General features: G+C 45.8%; 1 protein-coding gene across 1 annotated transcript in view; it reads left to right on the top strand.

Annotated features, from left to right (window-relative positions):
* The first annotated feature begins 923 nt into the window (after positions 1-923).
* The window catches only part of LOC144124702 (uncharacterized), a 53,004-nt gene continuing 27,085 nt past the window's right edge, over positions 924-26,842 (top strand). The window contains exons 1-2 of the mRNA XM_077657545.1: positions 924-1,062; positions 2,017-2,244. Coding sequence (XP_077513671.1) covers positions 1,005-1,062; positions 2,017-2,244 — 286 coding nt within the window. The 5' untranslated portion in view covers positions 924-1,004. The remainder of the gene's footprint in view (positions 1,063-2,016; positions 2,245-26,842) is intronic.

Consider the following 26,842-nt stretch of genomic DNA (forward strand, 5'->3'; position numbering starts at 1 on the left):
GAATAGAAGATTTATAACTGTCCCCCAAGTTATCATTGGAGCTACTCAAAATGGCTGGTCCTGTCCTTGCGTGGAACTCGGGATGAAGTTTTCAGCTGGGTAAAGTCACCGAGAACTCTGGCATCGTTGACAGCCCTGTTAGTCGGCGTATAGATGTCATCGGGGCCAACCTTATTGGCACGAACACAGAAGATGCCAGTGCTCAGTTCGTAGCAACGAGTGCCGACCTGCACACTTGGAGCCTTAAGCCATGCTTGAAACGAGACCAGATTCGGAGTATGGTATCAGGTAGAGAGCTAAAAATTTTTCTTTTCTCTTTCATTACTTCCTGTCAGTCGTACTCAATCATAGTTTTTGTGAAGTGCTTTTCTACTTTGTCAGAACTTGAGCCCGCGAGGGTCAAAAAGTGAGATGTTGATTACTTTCCGAAACTGAGCTACTGCCTTTGATTCCACGGCGACGCCCTTGAAGTGAGGTTTGTAGTTCAAGGATGAGTTAAGCTAAGGGATTTTTTAAATATTTTAGTGCGCATCTGCATGCGAAACGCCCCTTTCGCCTGCACTGTTGGTTCTTTACTCGCATGCATTTGGGTGCACACATTCGGAACATAGTGGTGGAGACCGATTTCTGATATCGGGTAGCCGCATTGCACCCTTGCCTGAAATACTTGTTTGGCAAAGCGTTTCATTACCTGAGAGTAGACTTTCAACGAATGGCCTAAGTCTAACTCTAGTGCCGAACAAATATTTCCAGTCCCACTGAGCTTTTGCAGTTATCAGGCTGATGGTAAGCTTCTGCTGTGTTGTGCGTCGTTTACAGCTGGCCCATGTCCCTGCGATTTCCTGCGTTGCTACAAAGCAGACTTAGCTTCCGTCCCCGCCACCTGTTCAATGACATTTACATTCCACAGCTGTTGTTAGCGGCATCGCTCTTGCTAGAACCGCGACGGGACTCAGTTTCTTCTGCCCTACAGCAAAGGCGTTCATTCGGTTAGCCACCTGAAGATGGAGTCGCATGCAGCGTTATCAACAACAGGAAGCACAGGCGGCAGCACTGCCACGGGTATGCGCTTCTAGATTTTTTTTTCGCGACAGTAGTGACAATATTGAAATATCTCAGTTGCTGACAAAAATTTGTATAACCCCATTTTGCCTTTAGTCACTCGTGTTCCGAGAACAATACCGCAATGCGGGCGTTTAAAGTTTAATTATTCTGGAGTGGTCTTATGACAGGGAATCACCAGTTCCGGTCCTGGGAAGTTCATGGAAAGAGGAACGAGAGGGGGGTATGTTGGGCAGATTGCAGACGACACTGAGATTTCTTGCTCCTCTGCAGAATGGCTGAGACAGGCTCTTATGCTAAAATAAATGCGCTGAAATGTAGTTATTCGTTTCTAAACTATTGAGAATACAAAAACAGAAGCCGCGTGAGAACACAGCATTAAAAAAAATGCTCGATATACCTAGGCGATTGGTTTCGCTGCTACAGTCGGACATCTAAAAGAAGGCGAGGAAAGTTTGTCCATTTCATTCAAAAATAATGCAATCATCTCAAACTATGCTGGGAAGCCAATGCATTACTCCAACTGCTCCTGTGTTATTCGCAAATAATCTTGCCTCTTTAGGTAACACGCGTCATCAGTTAGACGCTTACTACGCGCCATGTTACCAGTATACTCGCAACGGTTGGGCCTATTCGCAAGAATGAATTCTTTGACTCATTTCGCCTTAATACACATCCGACTGCAGCGGTCAGCACTGCCGCTATAGCTAGGGCATCTCGAATGCTCTTGTCTGAGAAGAAAGACGACAAAAATGCTTGTCAATAAAAGATACTAACGAGCCAATTACAACGTTGGTGTGACAATAAGAGAATGGAACTTCCACTCGGGGTACCATTGTGAATGAGCGTGCGGCGAATAGCAGCTAAGAGCGGTGACTGTCCTAACATGCGAATGTGAGAGAAGCGTAACACACGAAATGAAAGCAGAGTGTGCTTCGCTACCTCCACCCGAAGGCGTTGCTCTTGACAAGGAGCCGGACCACAGCCAGCGGCACCATACTCCAGGCGAAGAGAACGCACATTGGCACATCGCCCTCATCGGCTGTGCGGCGCTGGTGTTCTGCACGGCTGTGTTCTGCACATCGGGCTTGTTCTACGTGTACTTCATGGAGGCATTCGGTGTGAACCGGGAAACCGCCTCCTGGCCAGCCACCACCATGGGAGCGGTAACGGCTTTCTCAGGTGCGTGCCTAGAGGGGTGGTGGTAGTGGTTTTATTAAAAATAATAGTAAAAAGGAAGGAATAGATTTTTGCTAGCCCCGGCATCTGCCATCGATACTGAAGCACCTGAGCTGGGGCAGCGAAAATAAAGGACAGCAGGCAGAATGGAGAAATGAAATGAAAGAGGTGAGGGGACAGGAATAGAGGACAGGGGGAGAAGTAATATGTACAAACTATTTACACAATAAGTAATATGTCCAGGTTGTGCGCGTGATTAGTTCAGTTTAGAGGAATTAAATCACACACGCGCACAGCACTGTGTAGGTTACAACTGGAGTGGGGCGTCCAGTTATTAATCGTTCAAGGTAGAACTCGCGGAGCGTTCGGTCACTGCGTGTAACTACCTGACGGAGAACAGACGGGACGTCAAGCCCGTGTGTTCGAGGAATGCACAGAGGCTCACCAAAGTTCGCTCACGAGTGCGCGCACTGTCCTGCGGCCACAATAGCGTCTTGATGGAGTCTGGTAGTATGCCCTGCGCCCTATAGGCCGCGAGCATATCGCGACGAGCATCGGCGAACGCGGATCAGCGAAGGAGCAGATGTTCTAGTGTTTCCACTGCACCGCATCCGTCACACACATCACTCATCGCGATTCCGTGCCGCACCCGTCGTTCCCCGGGCCACACGCAGCCAATGCGCGCGCGGAGGATCACTGCACGTTGCGACCGTGTAAGTGCGCGACAGCCGGTGACACTGTCGATGCGCTCACCTCCCGCGATGCGTGGGTCGGGGTGCTGCTTTCGGAGATGGTCGTGAATGGCCGCACGCACGTCCTCCAGCGCAAGGGGCAGATCGCTGGCTGGTAGTTGGTGTGCAGCGGTCGCGAGGTCGTCAGCTTCTTCGTTGCCGGCGATGCCGCAGTGACCGGGCACCCACTGTGCACGCACGGCACAACCTCTCTGCGCGAGGCGCTCGATGCGCGAGCGAATTTCCCGCACTAGTGGGGTACCGCGGCCGTTAGATTGCAGGCGGCTGAGGGCGGAGCGGGAGTCGCACAGCAGAGCACTCCTGGGCGGCGGAGGGCCGAGGGTGAGCAGCAGGTCCAGCCCGAGCCGGATCCCCATGAACTCCGCCGTGGTGGAGGAGCCCAGGAAGGCTGCGTGTTGCTGGCTGTGCAGTCGCAGGGCGGGGATGGTGGCCGCCGCAGCAAGGGAGCAGCGGTCGCGGGCCACTGAGCCGTCGGTGTACACGAGGAGATGGTCCTGGAGCTCCTCGTGTATGACGGCTCTGGCCAGCTGCTGCACAGCGCAGAGGGGTGTGCTCCGCTTTCCCGCGATGCCGACGATCTCTCGCTGTACCTCCGAGGCAGCTGGCCTGCCTAGAGGGGTCAATTACGCGTCTCTATGATTCCTAACCTTCAAGCTTTGTGTGCCTTGCTTCCAAGCAAAGATGTTAAAGAAGCGGTGCTGAAACCAACGGATGGTTTCATTATGAGTAAGTAAAAAGTGCACAGAGGGGTGATTACAACCACAGTCCTTCAGTATCTTTCACTGTTCGTTAACCTAACTCGTAAGTCTTTTACGAGGAAAGGAGCTGCCGCTAGGGGCTCAACTGGGAACGAAGGGACAATGATGGCAGCACCGGCACAGCCGGGTTTATGTACTCCTGTCTTTCAAAAATAATGTCGTATGATTCAAGACCGTCTAGGGCGCTATTTAAAAGGGCCACGAAATGGTTGTTCGTCGTATTGCGGTTTTGTATTTCAGTGAATGGTTTATTAGTATTCTGGTGATTAACGTCCCAAAGCGACTCAGACTACGAAGGACGTCGTAGTGAAGGGCTCCGGAAATTTTACCACCTGGGGTTCTTTACCGTGCACTGACATCACACAGTACACGGGCATCCAGAATTTCGCCAACATCCAAATTCGACCGCCGCGCCTGGGATTGAACCCGCGTCTTTCGTGACAGCAGCCGAGCGCCATAACCACCGAGACACTGCGGCGGCCAAATTTCAGTGAATAATAATGCCTGCAGTCATGCAGACTTTGCGGAATCAGAGTGTAGAACACTGTTGTGAGAAAATACTTGAAGACATCTATAAACTACAAAGCTACCATTGTCCTCCATAAAAAAAGGAATAAAATTCCAATAATGAAGGGCGTCAGGCCGGGAGACATGATCTCGCCAATGCTATTCACAGCCCGTTTACAGGAGATGTTCCGAGGATTGGATTCCGAACATTTGGGCACAGGAGATTACGAAGAATACCTAAATAAATTGTGCTCCGTTGATGATATTGCTTTGTTAAGTCCCTCAGGGGGTAAACTGCAAAGCATGATCAACGAGTAAGGCAGAGCACATCGGTGTTTCTAAAAATTAACTGCAAAAACCAAAGTAATATCAAAACCCTCCCAAGGGAACAGCAGTTCACAATTGGTAGCGAGATGCTGTAAGCGGTCAAGGAATACATCAACTTAGGGCCGGTAGTTTCCGCTAGTCCAGATCATGATACATAAATAAACAGAAGAATAAGAATGGGGTGTGTGACGTCAGCCTGCAGATAAAACACGAGCACACTTCTTTGGCTGTCATCCTGCACTTATCACAAAAGTCATGCGACTAGCGCTTCTGTATATATTGCACTTCATCGGAATAAACGGGGAGTTCCCTTTATCACCGCCCTACGATGAGTGTCTGACAGGGTGGAGTGCATTTGGCAGGTTCTCTCAGATTATAAATGGCAGTTTACCAATATTCCTCGAGACAAAAGTATACAACAGCTGTATCTTAAAGGGACACTGAGGAGAAATTGAAGTTGGCTTATATCGATAGAATACCAGCTCCTGATCACAAAAACGCCGCTCTTAAAGAAAACAAAGCTCTTGTAAGGTAGAAAATCGCAAGAACCAAAATACAGGTATCGCCACCACAGGCCAATCTCGCAAGTACAAGCGTGGTGACGCCATACGACCAGAGACGCCACCTTGGAGGAATTTTCCATCCTACTTGGTTTCGCGAATCTCTGAGGCTGACAAAGGTAGGTTGCGCAGATCAATATTGAAGTAAGTTTTGTTTAAAAACCAATAGTGACCTTTTATCACACAAGGAAGGAAGGCAAAAGACAACCTGAATGTTGGAAGCAAAGAAAACGGATGCTTGGCGGTGCCACAGGCGACCAGGAGAGTTTCGATATGTTATGGCGCTTCGCGTCTATGAGCTTTGCGTGCCCTGTGGTTTTGTTTTTGACGCGCTTCGATTTACAAGCGCCGAACAGCAGAGGAACTCCAATTGCCGCTTCAAGTGATAGTTAGCCTTTGAAGGAGCCAGTTAAGGCTTGTCAGATGATCGCCACGGTCGATGAAAAGCTATGATGGCGCGATGGTCGGTGATCGTACAAGGCAGCACTTGTGTATTCGCACGCTCACCCGGCGGAACATTCCCGGCTGTGCCAGTCAACTTCAAACTACTTAACGGAAATAGTTTGTTAGGGACGGGAGACAAGGTACAAGGCAGTTCAGAAAAATTGCTGATGGCCTAGCTCTGTTAGGCCAGGATATACCTAGCGAAAGCGCGGAGATTTCTGCATCAGAAGAGTGCATTCCCCCGCCGCGGTGGCTCAGTGGTTAGGGCGCTCGACTACTGATCCGGAGTTCCCGGGTTCGAACCCGACCGCGGCGGCTGCGTTTTTATGGAGGAAAAACGCTAAGGCGCCCGTGTGCTGTGCGATGTCAGTGCACGTTAAAGATCCCCAGGTGGTCGAAAGTATTCCGGAGCCCTCCACTACGGCACCTCTCTCTTCCTTTCTTCTTACACTCCCTCCTTTATCCCTTCCCTTACGGCGCGGTTCAGGTGTCCAACGATATATGAGACAGATACTGCGCCATTTCCTTTCCCCCCAAAACCAATTATTATTATTATTAAGAGTGCATTCACTAGATGCGCCTTTATTAACGGCTCTAACTTGAGCCGTGAACTTGAGCCGTCGTGGCGGAGCGGTAGCGTTCCCGCCTCAAACGCCGAAGGCCCTGGTTCGATTCCAAACCTCGGCACCAGACTTCTTTTCTTTTATTCAGTGAGTGGGCGGGGGGTTTCAGTGGCTCCCATGGATGCCGCCGCTGAATACGTTGGTTAGCGGTTAAGCGCAGGCTCTGTTAAGGCGCGTTTATGCTGCGGCGAGGCGCGCGCGCGCGCTGCACGGCGAAGTCAGGTAGGTCAAAGCGAGACCCTCTATACCCCAACTGCGCTTGACCGCCGGCGCGTTCGGCGGCTTCGGCGCACTCTGACCGCACTGGCGGGGAGATTGGAGCATGTATCATTTCTCGCCGAGTGCGCCAGCCGCCGCCGGCCCGGCCATACTGATTTGGCTCCGCGGCAATGTGCGCGTTATATTCAATAGCTGCGACAGTTGGGCGGAGCTGTTCTTTTCGAGCTCGGCTATTTTAATCCATTCACAGTACATATCTGAAGGTACATGCAAGTTGGCGAGAGAGCCAGATCCAGTGGATTAGTTGGATCTAGTGGAAGGCGTTGAAGCGTCGTGCGCCGGTTTTGGTTTCAAGCCGCCAACTTTAAACGCGACCGCCCTCGAGCACCCATTTGTTTTTTGTGTCAAAAATAAATAAATAACTTGGCCCTTGCAACCTTGGGAGACCTCGACGCCGCCTGCTGCGCCGTGAAACCGCGCCGTTCAAGGAATCACAATCCGTTGGCCCCAAAGCCCCGGCCAGCCTCCGATGGGCGTAAGGCGCCGACCTTGCCCTGGCCCCTTGCGATTCCCCGCACTGGGGTTATGATATTTAGTTTGCAACGGCTGCTCTCTGAGGAAGAGGGAAACCACCCGCCGGCGCCTAACCTAACCGTGCTCCCTCAAAAGCATCGCACGCTCTGTGGGGCTGAGGTCGCTGAAATGCCGGCCAGAGTTTTTTCGAGAACTACGCCGTCGGGTTCGGGAACGGGATCCATCGTAACGCTGGCAAGACGCCTGTGCAAACGTAAACGAAGCGACGGTGGCGACCCCCGATAGATGCCTTCAACGTGCGGCGGCGGTAGCTTTCATTTCGGCAGCTGCTAGACCGCACCGCTAGTCGCCAGAAATCACGGAGTCTCCGTTTACGTCACGTTTCACGTCACTCCGTTCTGTGTCGTCATAAGAGTTCTCCAGTTTGAATCGGAGCGGCGGGAAAAAAATTTTTCAACTTCGAATCCAAATTTCTTTGAAATAAATGCATATTTCGCTCCCGGAAAAGCGTCAACAAAGCCATGAAATGCCGAACTATCAGATATTGCTAACAAAAAAATATTGATAGGGTTCTCCTCAGTGTCCCTTTAATTGCAGTCCGCTGGGGCAGAAACGTTGACGAAAACGGTTCACATTAAATAAAGACAACGCAGCAGGCTATGCAATAAAAACGATAGGGGTATCGTTAACAGACCGGAAACGGGCAGAGTGAGTGATAGAAGAAACACGGGTTAATGACATCCTAGTCGAAATTAAGAGGCTTGCGCATGGCATGTAAAGCGAAGGCAAGATTACCGCTGGTCCTAACGGCAACTGAGTGGATTCCAAGAGAAGGCAAGCGTACCAGGGTGCGGTAGAAAATTAGGCGGGCGATTAAGAAGTTTGCGGGGACACGTTGGCCGCAGCTGGCAAAGGACCGGGTTAACTGGAGAGGTATGGCAGAGTCGTTTGTACTGCAGTGGCCGTAGTGTGGTTGATGATAATAATGATGATGATGATTATGAGGAGCGTGTATTTTTATTAATAAAATTTTAGTGCTCTTAATGCGCTGTGTACTTCAAAGAATAACACGATCGAAATTATGATCTGGAAACTCCTGCCACCGACACCTACCGCTACATTGAAATTCTCGCGAGACGTGACTGGGGCATACACGCCTCAGTGTCGTTTGAAATGCGGGCTACGATGAGGCCTGATCTGTCTTGGGCGCATGGGTGGAAGCGCAAACGCAATGTGCCGCTGTCCGCATGCGATAGCAAGTGGATGCTAAGTGGAGACCGTCACACACAAAAAATTAATGATATGTTTCTTGCTTATAATACGGCATGAGAACAGCGGTTTTGGCTTCCTCAACAAGCTCAAGACGGGAGCTTAGACTAAGCCAATTTCTCGAAGGATTACTCAGTTTGCGTACTATGACAAAAATAAAATAAAAGAAGTTGCGAGAGGCCACTGTACGCGGTGTATATTGAAGCACCCCAACGCAGCAATCAGCATACAGCAGACGACGCGTGCCGGATATGCCCTTGTGGCACCAGCGATGAAAGGCTGCTAGGCTAACAAGCTGTTTTCGAAAGAAACGAGAAAAAGATTTTATTGAATATCTAGCTCACCAAATTAACGAAAATTGCTAGGAATTAAATTTTCGCCCATGGAGAATAAAATTTATTACGTAGTTAATGCTTGAAAATTGGTTGTCATGACGCTTTCAAGTCTGGTTATATGGAAGCTGCTGTTACAGACCACATTTTTCTTGCCGCGTTTGGGGGCAAAATGAGTCTTGCGAGAGGTTTTAGAAGACATTAATGCCATGAATTTTCAGCGAAGCAACCTGGCGCCGCCTGAATGCATTTGTTTGATCGAAATTGGATCAAAGTGTAGACGAGAGTTTGAGACTCCTGTCAGCTCAGTATAGTCAGCACAAGACCCGAAGTCTCGTTCTACTGGCCGCGGAATTAATGTAGAGGACGATGGTTCAGTGCTCAGGCTGGTGCCCCGAAAGATGCTGGTTCGATCCTGGCCGCGGCGTTCAAATTTCGGTGGAGGCGAAATTCTAGAGTCCCGTATACTGTGCGATGTCAGTGCACGTTATAGAACTCCAGTTGGTGGAAATTTCCAGTCCTTCACTACGGCGTCTCTCACTCGCTTTGGGACTCCCATAAACTCACAATCCCAAAAGCTGCACAGTCGCTTTTCTGCCTCCGAGTTCTCCGCACCAACGGCATAGAAGGAATCACATGCGTCAAAGGGATCAGTTTTTGCTAGACTGTCACATGTGTCAATAGAGCTGCCTACCCAGCTTTGATATGCTACGAATTGATACGCAGGCAACAAATACGTAGCTCTCGGACACAAATTAAAGTAGCTAGAATAGGCTACAAATAACCCCATACATTTTATGATTGCTCGACCTTATTCTGTAGACACAATAGCTTTCGCATCATCTGGCTGATCCACCTCGAGAGACCATAATCTTAACTCACAGCTTCATAGTCCAGGCTATCCCGTTAGCGAGGTTTACGCGCATTGCCCGTGTGCTTGAAATGGAACACTTGCAGCCCATTTGTGAGAATCACGACTGTGTAATATTACAAATAATCATTTCTTGCCACAGAACACACATACTTACAGGGCAGAAGCAAATCAAGAAATAAAGACAGATGCATGCAAAAAATATAAAACCAATTTATTCCGAGCTTTCAGGCCATTGATAACCTCAACGCAGCTCCTGCAGGAAAAAGTATATAAACGCCGGTCTTCCCTCAGCGCGTGGGACTCACGGCGACCGAAGCCCAATGGTTTCCCGCACTTCGCACTTCTGTTCGTAACAGTTTCATATGACAGTGGTGAATCCGCCCTTTACTCTGGAGATCTATGGTTTTCAGTTTGTGCAGCACAGGGGCACATCATCGCGCCGCCTACGATTGGCCTCCGTGCCAGCACCTTTATACTTAACAGGCCATCATTACCCTCTCCCTATCTCGCCAAAAGTTCTGTTTTTCAGCGGTAATACAATTGTGTTTTTCGGGTATATATATCCCAATCAGCATAGGCAAACACTTTGGCTGCCGCATGTCCAACAGGTTCTTCTCTTGGACGTTGAGACCCGTGGCTCAGTGCTTTGTGCCCCTATGCATTCAGATATAATAAAATGGTTATTAAAACCCATCATCATCAGCCTGAATTCGCCCACTGCAGGGCAAAGGCCTCTCCCATGTCCTTCCAATTAACCCTGCCCTTTCCCTGCGGCCCCAACCGTATCCCGGCGAGCTTTTTATTTTTATTTATTTGTAACATTCTTTCAGACACAGACGGTCTAGGATAACAGAGCAAAAGGCAAATGCTCTCTGCCTGACGAGTTCCCTGTCACTCGTACAGTGCACAAAAATGTACAAAGGATTACAACATTATACAAGTGCTGATGCAATAACAAAAAATAACATCCAACATAAAGTTTAGTTGGTTTTCAAAACATGTATGTTTAAAGCTTTGAGTTGGACAGTATGTATGTTTTGAAGGCATTTTTGAACGTTTTGAGTGCTCTACATTGCTGTGATATGTCAAGGAGAGGTGGGCGTGTATTTTTAAAGTTGGGGATTAAATACGACAGTGTTTGTGTACCATAACTCGTTCTTATGGCGGGTAGTCTAAAGAAGTTCTTTCAAATGTTATACCGTGTAGTACTGGGATGGCTCAAGTTAGTTAACACTGAAGGATTTTGCATGGTTTCGTTCCTAATATGAGTAGCAAGTTTCAGCTCATATAACTGGTTTATTTTTAGGACGTTATGTTTTAGGAACACCGGGGCCGTGTGGTCCAGCCGCTCAAGGTTTTCGATGCATCGCATAGCTCGTTTTTGAAGAAGGATCAATTTGTCAAGGTTAGACTTGGTAGCAGAGCCCCAGATTAGTAAGCAGTAATTGAAATGTGATTGAACAAGGGTGTAGTATAACCGGCGCTTAAGCCAGGCAAGAAGCAGGTACCTAATTTTTGTACAGCATGCCAACAGATCTGAATGCACTAGCATGTATCTCGTCTACTTGAGGCGTCCAGCTCAAGTGCTCTTCAAAGTGAACGCCCAAGAATTTAAAACTAGAAGCCCTGTCTATTACAGAGTCATTATATTTAACAATGATGTTTTCGTCATCAGGTTTACTTCTTGGTTTGAATATGACGTATTTTGTGTTACTAACATTTAATTGTTGTTGCTTTACCCTCAGCCAAGGGTACAATTCATTTACCGATGTATTTGTTCGGCATGCAACAAGGGCCAAGTTATTGCCATGGGAAAACATGGTAGTGTCATCAGCGTAGATTGTTGTGTGGGGGGTATGTGGAATGCGTGTAAAGTCATTAATGTAGATAATAAAACACAAGGGTCCCAGTATAGAACCATGCGGAACACCACATGTTATCTCTTGTAACTCAGAACGAAAACCATGAAGGTGTGTGTATTGCAATCTTACAGATAAATACGTTCGAATCAATCTGAGTGCTACTCCTCGAATGCCATAGAACGAGAGTTTTCGGTACAGAATATTATGCTTAATTGAGTCGAAAGCCTTCCTGAAATCTAAGAACAATCCCACAGTAAATAGCTTATTCTCTAAATTACTCAACAATTTTTCTTCTGCGTGCGTTCAGTAATGCCATTTCTGTAGACTTATTTTCACGAAAACCGTATTGCTAATCGGCGAAGGCTTTCTTCTCTTCAAGAAACGAATTTTCAGGAGATACTCTAAAAATTTTGAGAACACAGGCAACACTGAAATAGGGCGGTAATTATTTATATCATCATGCCGACCTCCTTTACGTATAACTACGACTTTGGCTATCTTCATGTTAACAGAGAAAACAGCGCTAGTTGAAGCTACATTACAAATATGACGTAAAAAAGCGCATAAAATATCAGCAACGGCTATGATCGAGTCGACTTTGAGGTCATAAACCTTAACTGCTGTTTCTTTTTAAGGACACAAGGAAGGAGAAAATTTCAGTTTCCACGCAGGTGTTCAGAAAAATAGAATTTGAGCTTTCAGCACAAATATAGTTTTCTATTCCTTCTTCAGTGCCACTAGAGTGTGAGTATGCACCAGCGTTCAAAAAATGGTCATTAAATTGTTGCGTGAGCGAAGTATTGCAGTATTCAGCACCGTTAAGCATTAGTGTGCTAGTGATTGTATTATTGGGGCTTCCCATAAGGCTTCTGACTTCTTCTCAAATTTTTTAAGGATTATTAGATATTGAAGTGAATTTTCTTTTCTAATAATCAGTCTTGGCTTTCTTAAGGTCGGAGTTCAACTTGTTTCGACATTTCTTGTACTCCAATAGTTTGTCTAAGTCTCTCGAGGGAATAAATGTCTTATACAATTTATCTCTATCTCCTTATGTATTCTTGTGTATAACTCGTGAGTGACCGATGGCTTCCTGGATTTTTTGTGTTTTCTGAGCTGTACTGGTGGAAATGCTTCATCGTAGCAGCCTTTAACTCTGCTTAAAAAGATGTCATAAGACAAGCTGGGAATTTTTTATTATACACGGAATTCCATTGCACTGCTTCAATCAAGGCCCGAAAAGCAGCAGTGATGTCTGGATTAAATTTCCGGCAAACAACAGGAGGCGCACGGCTGCACTTATTTCTCTTTTGCACTCATGGCAAAAAGCAGAATATTGGCAAATGATCGCTCAATTCAAAGGTAAGAATTCCCGAAAAAACATTGTCTGGGACATTGGCTGGTGACACACAAGTCAATCAGCGTTTTACTATGTGGTGTTATTCTCGTTGGTAAATGGATAAAATTAGTACACTAAAATTATTCGATCACATCAAGGAACCATTCTGTTTGTGGACTTCGTACTGCCAGATTGATGTTAAAGCCTCCAATCAGGACAATTTGCATACATAATACAGACGCGTATGCAAAAAGACTACTAATGAATTGAATGAATTCTTCAAGATTGGCCGAAGGTGGGCGATAAGCTGTGCTAATTATTGACCCCGAACATTTGACATTCAACGACTCATGATGATCGGTTATTTGTGAGAATTCTGGTATAACATCATACTGCAGATAGATAGATAAAGAGGAGGAAGGAAAGGCAGGGATGTTAACCAGAAAGGGGTTCCGGTTGGCTACCCTGCACTGGGGAAGAGGGATTAGGGGGCTAAAACTCTCTCTGCAATCATACTGCAGCTTGTTATTTAGATGGAGTGAAAATCCGCCACCTCTTAGTTCATTTCAGAAAACACATTCAGACTGGTAACCTTTGATGTTAACTGTATCATGTGCACCAGAGAACCACGTCTCCGTAAAAGCAAGCATATCAAAAATATGATCCAGTGAATCTAAAGCTGTAGCAATGTCAAATTGTTTTTTCTTGAAACTTCTGATGTTGACATGAAAAATGGACACACTATCATTGCGGTAAAAGAAGGACTGCGCAGGACAGAGCTGAAGGGCACGCTATCGTGATACACGTCGTCGCAATGGCTAGCCATCAGATAGCAAAGGAAACATAAACAGATGGCACGTTTCAAAAGGCGTTGCAGCTCATACTATAAGATCAAGGTCCTTAATCCTCTTAATCTCATCCGTGAACCTAACTTTCTGCCGCGCTCTGCTACACTTGCCTTCTCCTCGAACCTACTCCGCTACCCGTAAGGAGAAGCGGTTATCTTGCCTTCACATTATACATTCCCTGCCAAAGCCCATTTCTACCGCTTGCTTTCGACTAGGATCTCATTAACGCATGTTTGTTCCGTCACGCACTCCCCCCGCTTCCGTTCTCTTAACGTTAAACCTATCATTTTTGTTTCCATTGCTCGTTGCGTTGTCCTTAACTTAAGCTGAACACATTTTGTTAGCCTTCCCGTTTCTGCCACATAGGTGAGCACCGGTAATATACAAGTGTTTTATACTTTCTGTGATGCATGGGTGCTATTTTATATATAAATAAAAATTACAAATAATTATACGGTGAAGCTCGAGAAACAAGGGAGTTATAGGGCTGATAAAAGCAGAAAGCTGATTTGTTCAACACAACCAGTTTTTCATGGTGCTCAGAGGGCACCGACTGGTACGCAGCTCTTTAATAAGTGAATACGCGGGAGTTCTGTCGGAATCACGGAGCCACTTCGGCTTTAAAACTGACGTTTTTCTCATATGATGTGCACATTAATGCAACCGCCGTCTGACGTGGTGAAAATTAAAAAGAATAACTCCCTACTACATGTAGTTTGCATGATCTTTGATCAACATCGCCCACTTCTGTCCATTTCTCTAATTGGCGCTAGCAGTATACAACAAATATCAAAGTTAATCCTGGTGTAGCTTATATATGAAGAGCATGATCAAGTTAACGGAGCGATCCAGCAAGCAACTATGCGCACATCTGTTCTGCAGTACCACTTTCTGTCACTTTTGTCAGGTGTGCTGTGCTGGGTCTATCCCGGGATCGCATCGCCAATTCTGCGAAGGGCCGTGATAAGGTAGCGACATGCGATGGCGGCTTAGTGCGCTATCATTAGCCCCCCCCCTCCCCCCCCTCCCCCCCCCCCCCCCCCCGTGCCCTCTTATTGCTCTCCCGATTTCGCCGAGCTTCTTCGGAAGCCTGCTTGACCAAAATTAAAATAAACTTAAAACACTATGGTTGCGAATCGCTACTTAACCCGGGGTGGTGGAACAGATTGCTTCCCTATAGGCACTGCATCACACCACTACGCCATCGCCACAGTTTATTTTTTACATTGCATGGAAGGAAGACACATTAACAGGTGTCAAGCCTTCTTCAAGCTGGCCACATCCCGCGAACCCGTTATACATAATAGTCACACCTGCATCCTGCTGTCACTTCAACTCGCACATCGAAATTCCGGGCTACAAAAACATGCATCCAGTTAAGGCAGCCGGACAGGAAGTCGATGCCTCTCACACGAAAGCACACTGCTGTTTGAGCAGAGACTTCGATGTATGTGGCGGTTCGTGCCGATCTATCATGCGGCTCTTCTGCATGCTAAAGTCCCCTGAGTACATAAAGGTCATATGGAACCTTAGAACCTTCCATTATAGGCAAATATTTTATAGTATAGGGCGTGATCATGTGGGGCTTTTAGCGCAGTTCGGACTCTACACTCAGGGCCAACACCAGTCCACAGCTGTGACCGTGAAAAACAACACACCAAGGAATAGCCCGCAAGCAAACCAGTTATCGGGAACTTTCAATCCATATTTGAGGGCCTCACTCGGTGGCGCGCCGGCGAAGGCCGCAGCAGGTGAGAAACAGGCAGGCAGCATGCTCAGAGAACAACTTGTGTCGTCTGGTGGGTAAAGAGGGGTTGTCCCTTCTTCGTTCGCTGCGTACCGCGTCCTTCTTTCAACTCTCCCGCTGCGTGCACGACCCGCGCAGCCGCCGATGACTCTAAGGTGAACGGAGGACCGCCCACGTGACGACGCGGACACCCGTTCCTCGCTTCTACGGCTGCCGATGGGAGCAGGTCGAAAGGGGAATGACCGCGATACGCCATGAGAGATCAGAGATGCCTCACGCGGGCGAGGGGCAATGGGGATCACCACCCCCTCCTCCTCTCATTCGTGACCTCCACGCAATGGGAGTGAATTCGGGCAGCTGTCCCCTTTCCAATTGTTGTCCACCTGGTTCCTCAGCAGGTCCATGCCGCCGGAAGGCAGAAGTGCGTAGATAATGGCTCTAAGCATTCCTTTTTTGCTGCGGAAAAATTGCATTCTGCCGGTGTCAGAGCGCGGCTCGCAATTGCCGCAGTCTGCAGGTGATCCCGCTCCATCTGATCGAGTACTGAGCCCACTACGAGATCAGAGGCATATGTCTGGATAAGAAATGAGCTGTTTAGATCGGGCAGCTGCTGTCTCAACGATAGCGTGCGAGGGCTGAGGAAAGCTATTTCCTGCTGCTCTCTCTGTAACCATAGAGGAAAGTATCTTAGCAACCTTGATAAGGGCGCTTGCAGTCGCACACAGGAATTAACTGGCGATAGTATCCCACCGTGCCGAGATAACGGCGAACACCGCTCACATATTTAGGCGCAGGAAACTCCAGGATTACTCGACGCTTCTCGGAGTCAGGAGACACCGGTGCCCCTTCTACTCGATAGTTAAGCAGGCTCACCTGAGCCTGGCAGATTTGCGCCTTTGCGGGAATAAGCATGATGCCAGCCGCCCTGAGCTTCCCGAGGACGTCTCTCAGGTAGTCATGTGTTCCTAGAACGTTTGAGAGTAGATAACATCGTCTAGGTAGGCGAGAGCATGATACTATCTGGCGCCACTTAGTACACGGTCCGTCAGCCTTATAAATGTTTCCTTGAACCGAAACCGACCTCAGTACTACTTGAAGGCCCATTCACATTTCGACCTGCAGGTACGCGTTACAAGGCTTAAGAATCGAGGAAAATTCAGCCTCACCGTGATTTTAGGCTATCTCGTCCATTCTCCGGAACGCGTACGCGTCTTCGCGACCGCATTAACCTGCCGATAGCCAATGCACAAGCGCCAGGTCGATCTTTATTCACCACTGCCAATCCACCAGTGACTTGAAGAGCGGCATATGAGATCAGCAGCTGGTCAGCGAATAACTTGTCAAAGCCATCAGCAAAGACAATAGCCGGTCACGTTCACGGTGTCTCAGCGCATCGACATCTGGCAGTAAATTGTCCATTTTCACGTCCGACCTCAAGGAAAACCGTGCTGACAGGCGCCACTGCCGATCTCGACATTTGACGAGGAAACCCGCTGTCTTTTAGTTCGAAGGCATAAGCGGAAGCATGGAGACAGCCCGCCATTACCGAGCTCGGCATTTTACGCGGCGGGCAGCGCTCGTGGGGCGTCTTTCGGTCCTCCGCGGGCTGGTTCGTCGTGCGCTCTGACATAGATCTCGTTGCATTTCGCGGGTCGAAAAAGGGCCTGAATGGGGGCGCATGCGCTCTCCCGTCAACCACCACCAGACCAGTTTTCGCCAATAACTCTCGGCCTAAAATAAGGTGTTCCTACACCTGGTGATCGAAACGCTTTCTGCGCACACGCTATTCCCAGTGAAGAGCAAGGCGACTCTTAATCTCAGGGTTGTGGGGTCGAGCCCCACGTTCGACGCCAGAATGTAGGGTTTCTAGCATGGTTTGGATTTGCACTCAGAGCCAACACCACTCCGCTAGATCGAACAACAGCTGTGGCCGCGAAGAACAACACACCGAGAAATATATAGGCATTAATCCACTGTAGCTATCGAGTCATACCCTTCAGGCGGAGCTTAACTGTCTCCTCCAGTTGAAGAATGAAAACATGATTTCGCACATCTACTTGTTTTAATTACGGTAAACGCCTACCTGTTTTCACTTGCGGCTAGAGTTAACCTTGTGTGGAGTAGGTACCGTAAGTTGCCCCATACGTGGTTACAGTGGTGGTGTACAGCTGGCATGGACAGGACTTTCCTGCAAGTTCCTGCCCTTCCCATAGTTTGGCACCATAGTGGGTGGCTGGCACCACAATCAGACAATACGTATTTTTTTTGGCTTCCCTTTCCCCACAAATTGAACGCCCTTATAAAGTAGGGCGAAACGAGGAAGCAGATTTTTTGGAAACGAAGGCACCATTTCCAAAGTACCATGCAGTACACATTTAAGTAGAAGAAAACCCAGAAATAATTTTGTCTTTTCACGGTATCAAAGTGTTTGCCGGATGATTTAGGTCGAGGTAACAATGTAACGAAAATTCCCAGCGGTGATTTGCGGTGAGAACATATTTTCAGCTCTAGCTGAGGAAGACGATCTTAATGTTCAAACAATGAACGATAACTTCAGAGATATCATTACGGAGTGCGCAGAACATATTTTCAGCTCTAGCTGAGGAAGACGATCTTAATGTTCAAACAATGAACGATAACTTCAGAGATATCATTACGGAGTGCGCAGCAGAAGTAGGCGGTAAGATGGTTCGGCCGGATACAGGAAAGCTATCCCAGAAGACGAAAAATCTGATTAAGAAACGCCAAAGCATGAAAGCGTCTAAGCCTACGGGCAGAAGAGAACTGGCAGAGCTATCGAAGTTAAAAAATAATCGCGGGTAGCCGACATAACGAAGTTTACATGGCGAAAATCGAGCATGCTTTAAAGATTGCAACTTTCCTAAAAACAGTGAAGAGAAATGTAGGCATAGGTAAAAACCAGACGTACGCGCTAAGACAAAAAGAGGAAAATGTCATTAGCAATATGCATAAGAGATTTTAAGTACCCGAAGAGTTCTACACAAATCTATACAGTGCCCAACACAATTCGAACTTTAATGTAGATGCAGCAGAGCACAGCAATGGTTAATCACGTCAGTAGCGATAAAGGAAGTAAAGAGAGCCTTCGGAACAATGAAAAGGGGGACAGCAGTTGGAGAGGATCAGGTAACAGCAGATCTCTTGAAAGACGGAGAGGAGATTGTGCTAAAAAAACTAGCCACTCTGTATGCGCAATACCTTATTCTTCGACATAACTGCAGCGCGAAAAAAAGACGAACACAATGAAAGGAAAACACTCACGACACCGACACGGTTTGACATGGTTATATCTAAGCTAAGCAACCAACTTGCCCAAAAGCTCATCTTACTAAAAAATACCTAATATATCGGTGTTTACGAGAAGCTTCGAAGAACGATATCATTATCTTAATTCCTAAGAAAGGAGACGTCAAGGACTTGAAAAATTACAGGCCGATCAGCTTACTGTCCGTTGCCTACAAGATATTTACTAAAGTAATCGCTAATAGAGTCAGGGCAACCTTAGACTTTAATCAGTGAAATGACCAGGCAGGCTTTCGTAAAGGATACTCGACAATAAAACTTATTCACACTATCAATCAGGTGATAAAGCGCAGAAGATTACCAACCTCTACATATAGCGTTCAATGATTACGAGAGAGCATTTGACTCAGTGGAGACTTCAGCAGTCATTCAGGCAATGCGAATCAGGATGTAGAAGAGGTTTAATAAAAAAAAATACTCGAAGATATATATAGCGACTGGACATCTACCGTAGTCATTTATAAAACCAGCAATAAAATATCAGTAAGGAAGCATGTCAGGTAAGGAGACACGATGTCGCCAATGCTATTCACCGCCTGTTTACAGGAGGCGTTCCAAGTTCTGGATTGGGAACAGTTGGGGATAAGAGTTAATGAAGAATGCTTAAATAATTTGCGATTTTTTGAAGACATTGCCTTCTTAACTCAGGAGATGAGCTGCGAAGCATTATTTGCGAGTAGAACTGAAAAATAGTGTACAGCCCTCGAAACTTTCAAACACTGTGACCATGCGTGAAATCCCTGTTTCCATCAGAGCTCACGGATCCATAAAAACAATGCGTGGTTTTATCTCTGAGAGTAACGTTCTTCGTTTGACAGAAGAAATGCAGGAAGGGCTCGCCGACAGAGAAGCAATCAGAGTGCGCTGAATCAAGATCCGAAAAGATAAAAGAGAACTCTCTACCAAATACCTTATCCTGACGTTCGCATCCAGCACATTGCCCGAATAAATAGAAGTAGTGTACATCAAAAATCATATACGTCCATACATGCCAATCCCCCGCAGATGCTTAGAATGCCAAAAATACCGTGATGGATCACTGATGTGGCGCGGCCATGAAACTTGCGCAAAATGTGTTTCAACGAACGAGCGACCAGACAACCTTGACGCTACGCCTTGGGAGAACTGCCAGGGGCACCACCCTGTATGTTCCAGGGCAGATTGTTCCTGGAAAAAGGAGAAGAAAATAACAGCTTTAAAAACCAATAAAAATACATGATTCAAGGGAGTACGAAAGCGATTTCCAATCACTCAAAACACTCTCGTTCACAGCCAGAACAAATTTCGTTGATGTGGTGTGAAGTGACCTACACGTTGATTTGACCTACCCGGCAACTTTCACTGAGCCTTTGGTAAGGCCAACCACGCTCTGGTCAGAAATAGCGGAGGCCGCCCTGCATTATGTTTAAAGCACTTAGCGCCGGTCCATTGGTCAGAACCCCGCAGGACTTGCTCCCTCCGGGCGAGGCCTGAAACCCACACTCTCGGATTCTCCTCTGTCCTCAAGCACCTCAAGTGAGGCGATTGATGTAAACACCAATTCACCCGCTTTGCAGCGCGGAACAGTTCCCTTGATCGAAAGAGGTCAGCGGCCTGATAACGAACCCGTAAACAAACCTAATCCCTTCTATTTGCACGCAAAACAACACGGCTTTTTTGGCACAGTGGAACTGTACAGCACTGCTGAAAAATCAGAGTGACATAACACGTATTCCACTGTCAACGTTGCTTATAGCTTTATGTCATCAGGAAATAAATTTTGGACCACAACGTGTGAATAATTTGAGACATTATAAATCTCTCCGACGCGATCACGATCAGACATAGTACATACTCCCAGGAGGCGTCAAAATTTTCCCCAAAAGAGGCGTCCCTGCTGAAGAAATCAAACTTAAAACTTGAGGCGATTGCGGTCAGCATCATCAGCAACAGAAATATGACAATACACTCTTTTTATCTTCCTCTATATGTCACAATAACAGTCCAATATATAGAAAACCTGAACTATGAACTGGAAGAGCCATATCTCTGTGTTGGGACTTTTAAAGCTTACTTCCTTTGTGGAGAAGCAAACGCTGTGAGCTGTGACTCTAGGCGCCAAATGATAGAAGATTTTATCCTCGCAAATAATGTATGTCTTTTAAATACAAAAAAGCCACCTATTGTTGATGAAGCTCTGCAAAAATTAACCTTCTCGATCTAGCTTTCGCATTACCATCTCTTTTTAAAGATTTTTAATGGAATGTATGTTTTTAATGAACCCTTGGGAAATGATCACTTTTCAGCTGTCGTCAGGCTATTATCGTCTACTCCTGTAATCACCTCAAGACCACGGCGCTGGAAAAGTCAACTCGCCGACGGGTAACACTTTGGAACAAATGCCATTTAGGAAAGGGAATTTTGTGAAGAGCTCAGCATAAACGAAATTAATGAAAGGCTTACTACATGCACAATATCGGCCTGCAACTTTAGCTATTGCATGAATAACAGTACTTGCACAGAAGAAACACAAAGTATGGTGGACACAAGAATGCGCATCGGCAAAAAGAAACAATTGCCCCGCCGCGGTGGCTCAGTGGTTAGGGCGCTCGACTACTGATCCGGAGTTCCCGGGTTCGAACCCAACCGCAGCGGCTGCGTTTTTATGGAGGAAAAACGCTAAGGCGCCCGTGTGCTGTGCGATGTCAGTGCACGTTAAAGATCCCCAGGTGGTCGAAATTATTCCGGAGCCCTCCACTACGGCACCTCTCTCTTACTTTCTTCTTTCACTCCCTCCTTTACCCTTTCCTTACGGCGCGGTTCAGGCGTCCAACGATATATGAGACAGATACTGCGCCATTTTCCTTTCCCCCAAAAAACCAATTATTATTATTATTAAAAAGAAACAAAGCCTGGGGCACTCTCTGTTGGTATGTCACTGCAGAGAACTCACAGTAGTGAATAAAAAGATATAATGTTCTAGCTTTTTTTAATTTAACTTTTTTTCACCGCACTATGATTTGCGTACATTGTTAGTGCGGCAACAAAGGCCGACTTTTTACTCAAGAGGAGAAAATTAATTTTAATCAACAATTTCTTCCCAAAGCAAATTTATTCAAGATCTGCTTTCTAGGTTCCGTGAAGGTGTCAGCGATTTTATGTTTTTCTTACTTCAAAATGAGGCAGCAGTTTAAAAAGAACGATTTTTCACAATAATCCAATGCCTCACTACTTCGCACGCAAGCCTTTTCTGGCGATCACTGCTTGATCCTGCCAAAGCAAGGATTCCAGAAAGCTGTCAGCGAACGTCTAGTTCATGTTTTTCTACATTTACAGCAGTATCTCAATTTTGCACTTTGCGCTGCTAGCTTTTTGTCCCTCCGAAGATGCGCGATGCTCATTCATGTATATTCAAGTGAAATAATCTCTGCAGTCCGGCTTGGGCACTTCATAAGGTCCGCAGTTCTTTTCTTCATACAATATTTATAAAGCCTAGAAGGGTGCTTCGGGTCGTAATTCTTTCAAAACGCACACTCACATTCCAGAATTTTGCGTGCCTATGGAAGGAAAACCTTTTCAGGAATGCAATGAGCAACTGCTTTGCTCATTTTTCCTTGAATTAGGTCAAAGAGACAAACTTCATGAGCGTAGAATTAGCCCCATGAAATTGCGTTCGCGCGCCTGTGCGTTAATGTGGGAGCTTTCTAACCAGTCCCTTATAAATCGAATTTGCAGCGACGTGTACAACTGAGCCCATCAATTCCGCATGACGAGAACCACGATTAGTCTAATGAGATCATTCTTTTCCATTGGTGACATATCCACACCGGGTGTTCCTATACACGCATCGTTCTTGAAACCTAATTCTTTTCATAGATGTGCAGTGCAGGAGGGGGGGTCCTGACGTCAAGTTCAACGCATTCGAATGACGTCTCTCTGTCTATGAAGTTACTGTAGAGCCTGAAAACCGGACAAAATCTTGAGAATCATGATAACAGCCAGTGTAGAGTCTTTTAGGCTAGAGCAAAGAATATCTTTTGCTGCAACTTGGCTGGCCGTTCTGGCGTATATCTTGCGAACATTGAAGAACCAAAGCTCTCCTAAACCTATATCTATTCAAAAGTTCTGAAGGCGTGGACAGCGCAACTGTGAAATACAGTGAAAGCTGTTGGTGTTTCATCCCACAGTTGTGGGCGCGGATAATTGCCATCTGAAGAGCCTTGATGACACCATGTTAACCTCATCACTGCTTATAAAAATATGCAGTATTACACTTAACTGCCGAATTTCACCTGAAAACGACAGCATGTGAATATTGATTTTGAACATATGAAAAATGATTTCAATGAGATGTGCCCATGAAAGGACAAAAATGGAAAACGACCTGAAGGCAAACGGTTACGCACCCATCAACTCCTGCTCGGAGAAGACGGCATTATTGCTTTATAATATGGTCAGAAATAGCAAATAGGTTTTTATATCTTTGATACATTAAATGCATTTTCGTTGTTGACAAAACCCTGCACACAAAATTGATTAGAAAAACAAGCCAATATATTCGGCGAGAATTTTGATAGGGTCGCAAGTTTGTCCAACCACGCAAATTCTAGCAGCACAAAGCAATAGCACAAAAACAAAAACTCTCCCCTGTAGCAGGCTTGTGTGAGGGCTGCAACCAGCTTGTCGCAACTGATGAATTAAATAGACCATTATCCTCCGGCAAAAAGAGAGCACCAGGTCGAGACGATGTGCATTACAATATGCTTGCCAATCTCTGTGAGGCTGCCATAAAGGCACTACTGATATTTTTGAATGAAACATGGGTAACTGCAAAAATAACCTGAGGCGTAGAAAAGAAAGGCGTCATAGTTTCTTTTCTGAAACCCGGAACGCCAGTAAGTCTAATCAGTTACCGGCTGATAGCTCTCATTTGCTGTATTGCAACATCTCTCGAAAGTGTTAACAATAGACTAACCTTCGTACTTGAATCGCTGCAACGTTTAGGTATGCACCAATGTGGCTTTAAAAATCATGTTCAACTACTGATTATCTTGTCCACCTAGGAAACACCATCCTGGAAGCGATCATCTACAAGCAGGACTGTATCAGAGTGTTTTTAACCTGCAGAAGGTCTATGATACCACCTGAAGGTTCGGTATCCCCCGTGACCTAGCAGACCTATGTATTCGCGGCAGGATGGTGAACTACTTGAATTACCTCCAATCCAACAGAACATTCCAAGTCCACCTGCCAAAGACTTTCTCCATTACATTCATCCAAGAGAATGGTGTACCTCAGGCATGTATTCTAAGCACGACCCTTCACTGTAAAAATGAATTCCTTAGCTAAAATAGTCCCCTATTTCGTAATGTATTCAGTTTATGAAGATGACCTCCAAATAGTATGAACTTCCTCCAGCACATTTACCTGTGCGACAGAGATTCAAGCGACGCTAAATAAACTGGGTTTCTGGGCTTTCAGAAATTAAGTTTCCCTTCAAACAACAGTAGCTTTTAGGTTCTCATTGAGACATAGCCTACATATCGATCGTAATCTATACCTGAAAAAGAGCATTTGAACAGGGACATAAATGTTCAGGCATCAATTTTGACCAGAAACATTTTTACCCCACATACACGTCCTTTAAAAATGTTGATGGTTTAGCCGTGCTAAGCACGAAATGTTAGCTGTACTAGATGCTCTATCTAACATTGCACCGACACATGAACATTTGCCGCCATGGTAAAGCCTCCTTCCAGCATGTGACATCACATTGACACATTTACACAAGAAGAAATGCCACACCAACACATACCGCTAGAATTCTTTGCACTGCTAGAAAATCATGACACCTACACTAAATTTTGTACTGATGGCTCAAAAACAGAAACACATGTCGAAAGTGCCGTAGTTCAAGACAGAAGTGAAAAAAATGATACGAGTGCCACAGCGTGCATCAGTTTTTACTGCCGACTGAGACACCATCTTTGTGTATGCAAGGAGAATAGTAAAAGAGACCATAAAAATAGCATCATCTACACTGACTCCTTCAGTAGGCTCAAAGCAATGCACTCAAGAAATTACGTTCAATCTTTTATAGGAAACATCATACTTAATAGAGCTAGCCCCAACACCAAAACATAAACAAGATCGGGCTGAGTCCCTAGCTATCGGGAATTGCAGCTTATGAGAAAGCAGATGCATGCGCTGCACAAGCCCGAACTTACCGCACAGAGATTGAAGTTAGTGCACAGTAATATCAGCAATGAGTGGCAGGCTGCATGGCAAGATCAGATTAACAAAGTGCACTATATAAAGCACATTTAAGGAGAATAGAATTAATTTAGATATCAGGAATGTGTTTCAGAATTTATTTTATATCGTCTACTCTTTGAGCACACAACTTTTAACTAACAAAATAAGAAACATCTATGTGAAATGTGTCATGGTGAACTCACAGTTAACCACACCTTAATTTCGTGTTAAGACTCTTAGAATCAAGAGAAAATATTTTATAATATTTTACAATGAGCACATGCCATCACCCCGTGTTGTTGTTTGGTCATCAATTCCTTCTTTATTTTTCACCTGTCTGAGTTTCAGGGAAGGCGGTGTTTCAAATAAAATATAGCTATAAAAACCTTCCCCTTTAACACAAGGCACTCAAAATCTGTGTTTGGAGCATATATATATATATATATATATATATATATATATATATATATATATATATATATATATATATATATATATATATATATATATATATATATATATATATATATATATATATATATATATACACACACACGGTGAACGGTCTCAAGGTTCGCTTACAACCAAAAAACATAAATACCCACGACAGCAGCAGATTGGACAGCCGTCGCCGCAGCTCAGTTGGTAGAGCACCGGACGCGATATTCGGAGGTCGTGGGTTAGGATCCCACCGGCGGCACGGTTGTTTTTTCTGCTGCTTTATAAGTAATTTTATTTAAGCGATAGATCAATCCAAGTATTATTATCCTACTGAGAAGCACAACACACAAAAAAAATTAAAACATTCCCCTATGCATCTTGGTTTCGGTGACTGTTCAATCCCTTAATGTTTGTCAAACGGGAACCTCATACCCTTGACCTTGTCTGCTATATATATATATATATATATATATATATATATATATATATATATATATATATATATATATATACATAGTGGCTTCTGCGCTAAACAATTGAATATACGTCAATGTTGAAGAATGTCGCCCCCAAAAAACACGGCGGCAACGAGAAAACACAAAACAGTGATCAATATCATTTGGCTGCTGACAAAAGGCGCCAGTTCACTGAGACATGGCACGAACGCCCCTTTAGCATGAAGCCATGTTTTTACAGGTAAGGTCGACGTGTAAAGTGTAAAAAATGAAGTCTACGTGGCCGATTGAACTCGGAGCCGTTATATGCATGCATATATACATACATACACGTGTTTACGCATCTATAAGCAGCCAAATCGCTGTCTATATGTATCTATGAACAGCCAAGTCGCATCGAAAAAACATTGGCGGTGGTTTAGCTTTGGTTAAACATGGAGTGACGCGATAGCTACAACTGGCCGAGTGGAACTTGCTCACGTGACCAACCACGTGATCAGCCAAGGCGCCGGCAGCTGCTCCGCACCACGTGACCAACCACGTGACAGCGTGGCAGCGCAACCACGGCGTGGCGGCGCAGCCACAGGGTGGCAGCATCGCCACGCCGCCACAGGGTTGCAGCGCCGCCACAGGGTGGCAGCGCAGCCACCGCCACGGCGCCGCCACGCTGAAGGCTCGAAATGCTACCGTAATGTAGCTATCGCTACAAAAATGCGGTAGCAGGTTCGGAAACTACATGGCAGTTTCTCGCCATTCAGAATTCTTCTCATAACACTTGGTTCGCAAACAAGCATCGGAAAACAAGCAGTTATATTAGGCAATGCTTCCCTGCAGATTCCAGTTGCTCTCACTACACACAATTTTTCTTAAAATACAAAAAATAGCCGACAAACAAGGACTTGAAGAAAAAACAATGGATGTCCTGATGTAAATTACAATAGTTTAATTACTCTCCAAGATACCCATACTTTGCTGACTTGTGGCAAAAAAACTGCTCTAGGACCCGACCAAATACAATATGAAATGTGTTGCCCATCTTTCCCAGCCTTCTATAGATGCACTTTTGAATTTATTAAACAAAATATTTCTAGAAGGAAAATATCTAAGGAGTGCAAAAGAGCCGTTATAGAACCATTCCTGAAATCTGGAAAAGTG

Source organism: Amblyomma americanum, chromosome 3 (assembly GCF_052857255.1).
Source record: "Amblyomma americanum isolate KBUSLIRL-KWMA chromosome 3, ASM5285725v1, whole genome shotgun sequence".
Classification (NCBI taxonomy): Eukaryota; Metazoa; Arthropoda; class Arachnida; order Ixodida; family Ixodidae; genus Amblyomma; species Amblyomma americanum.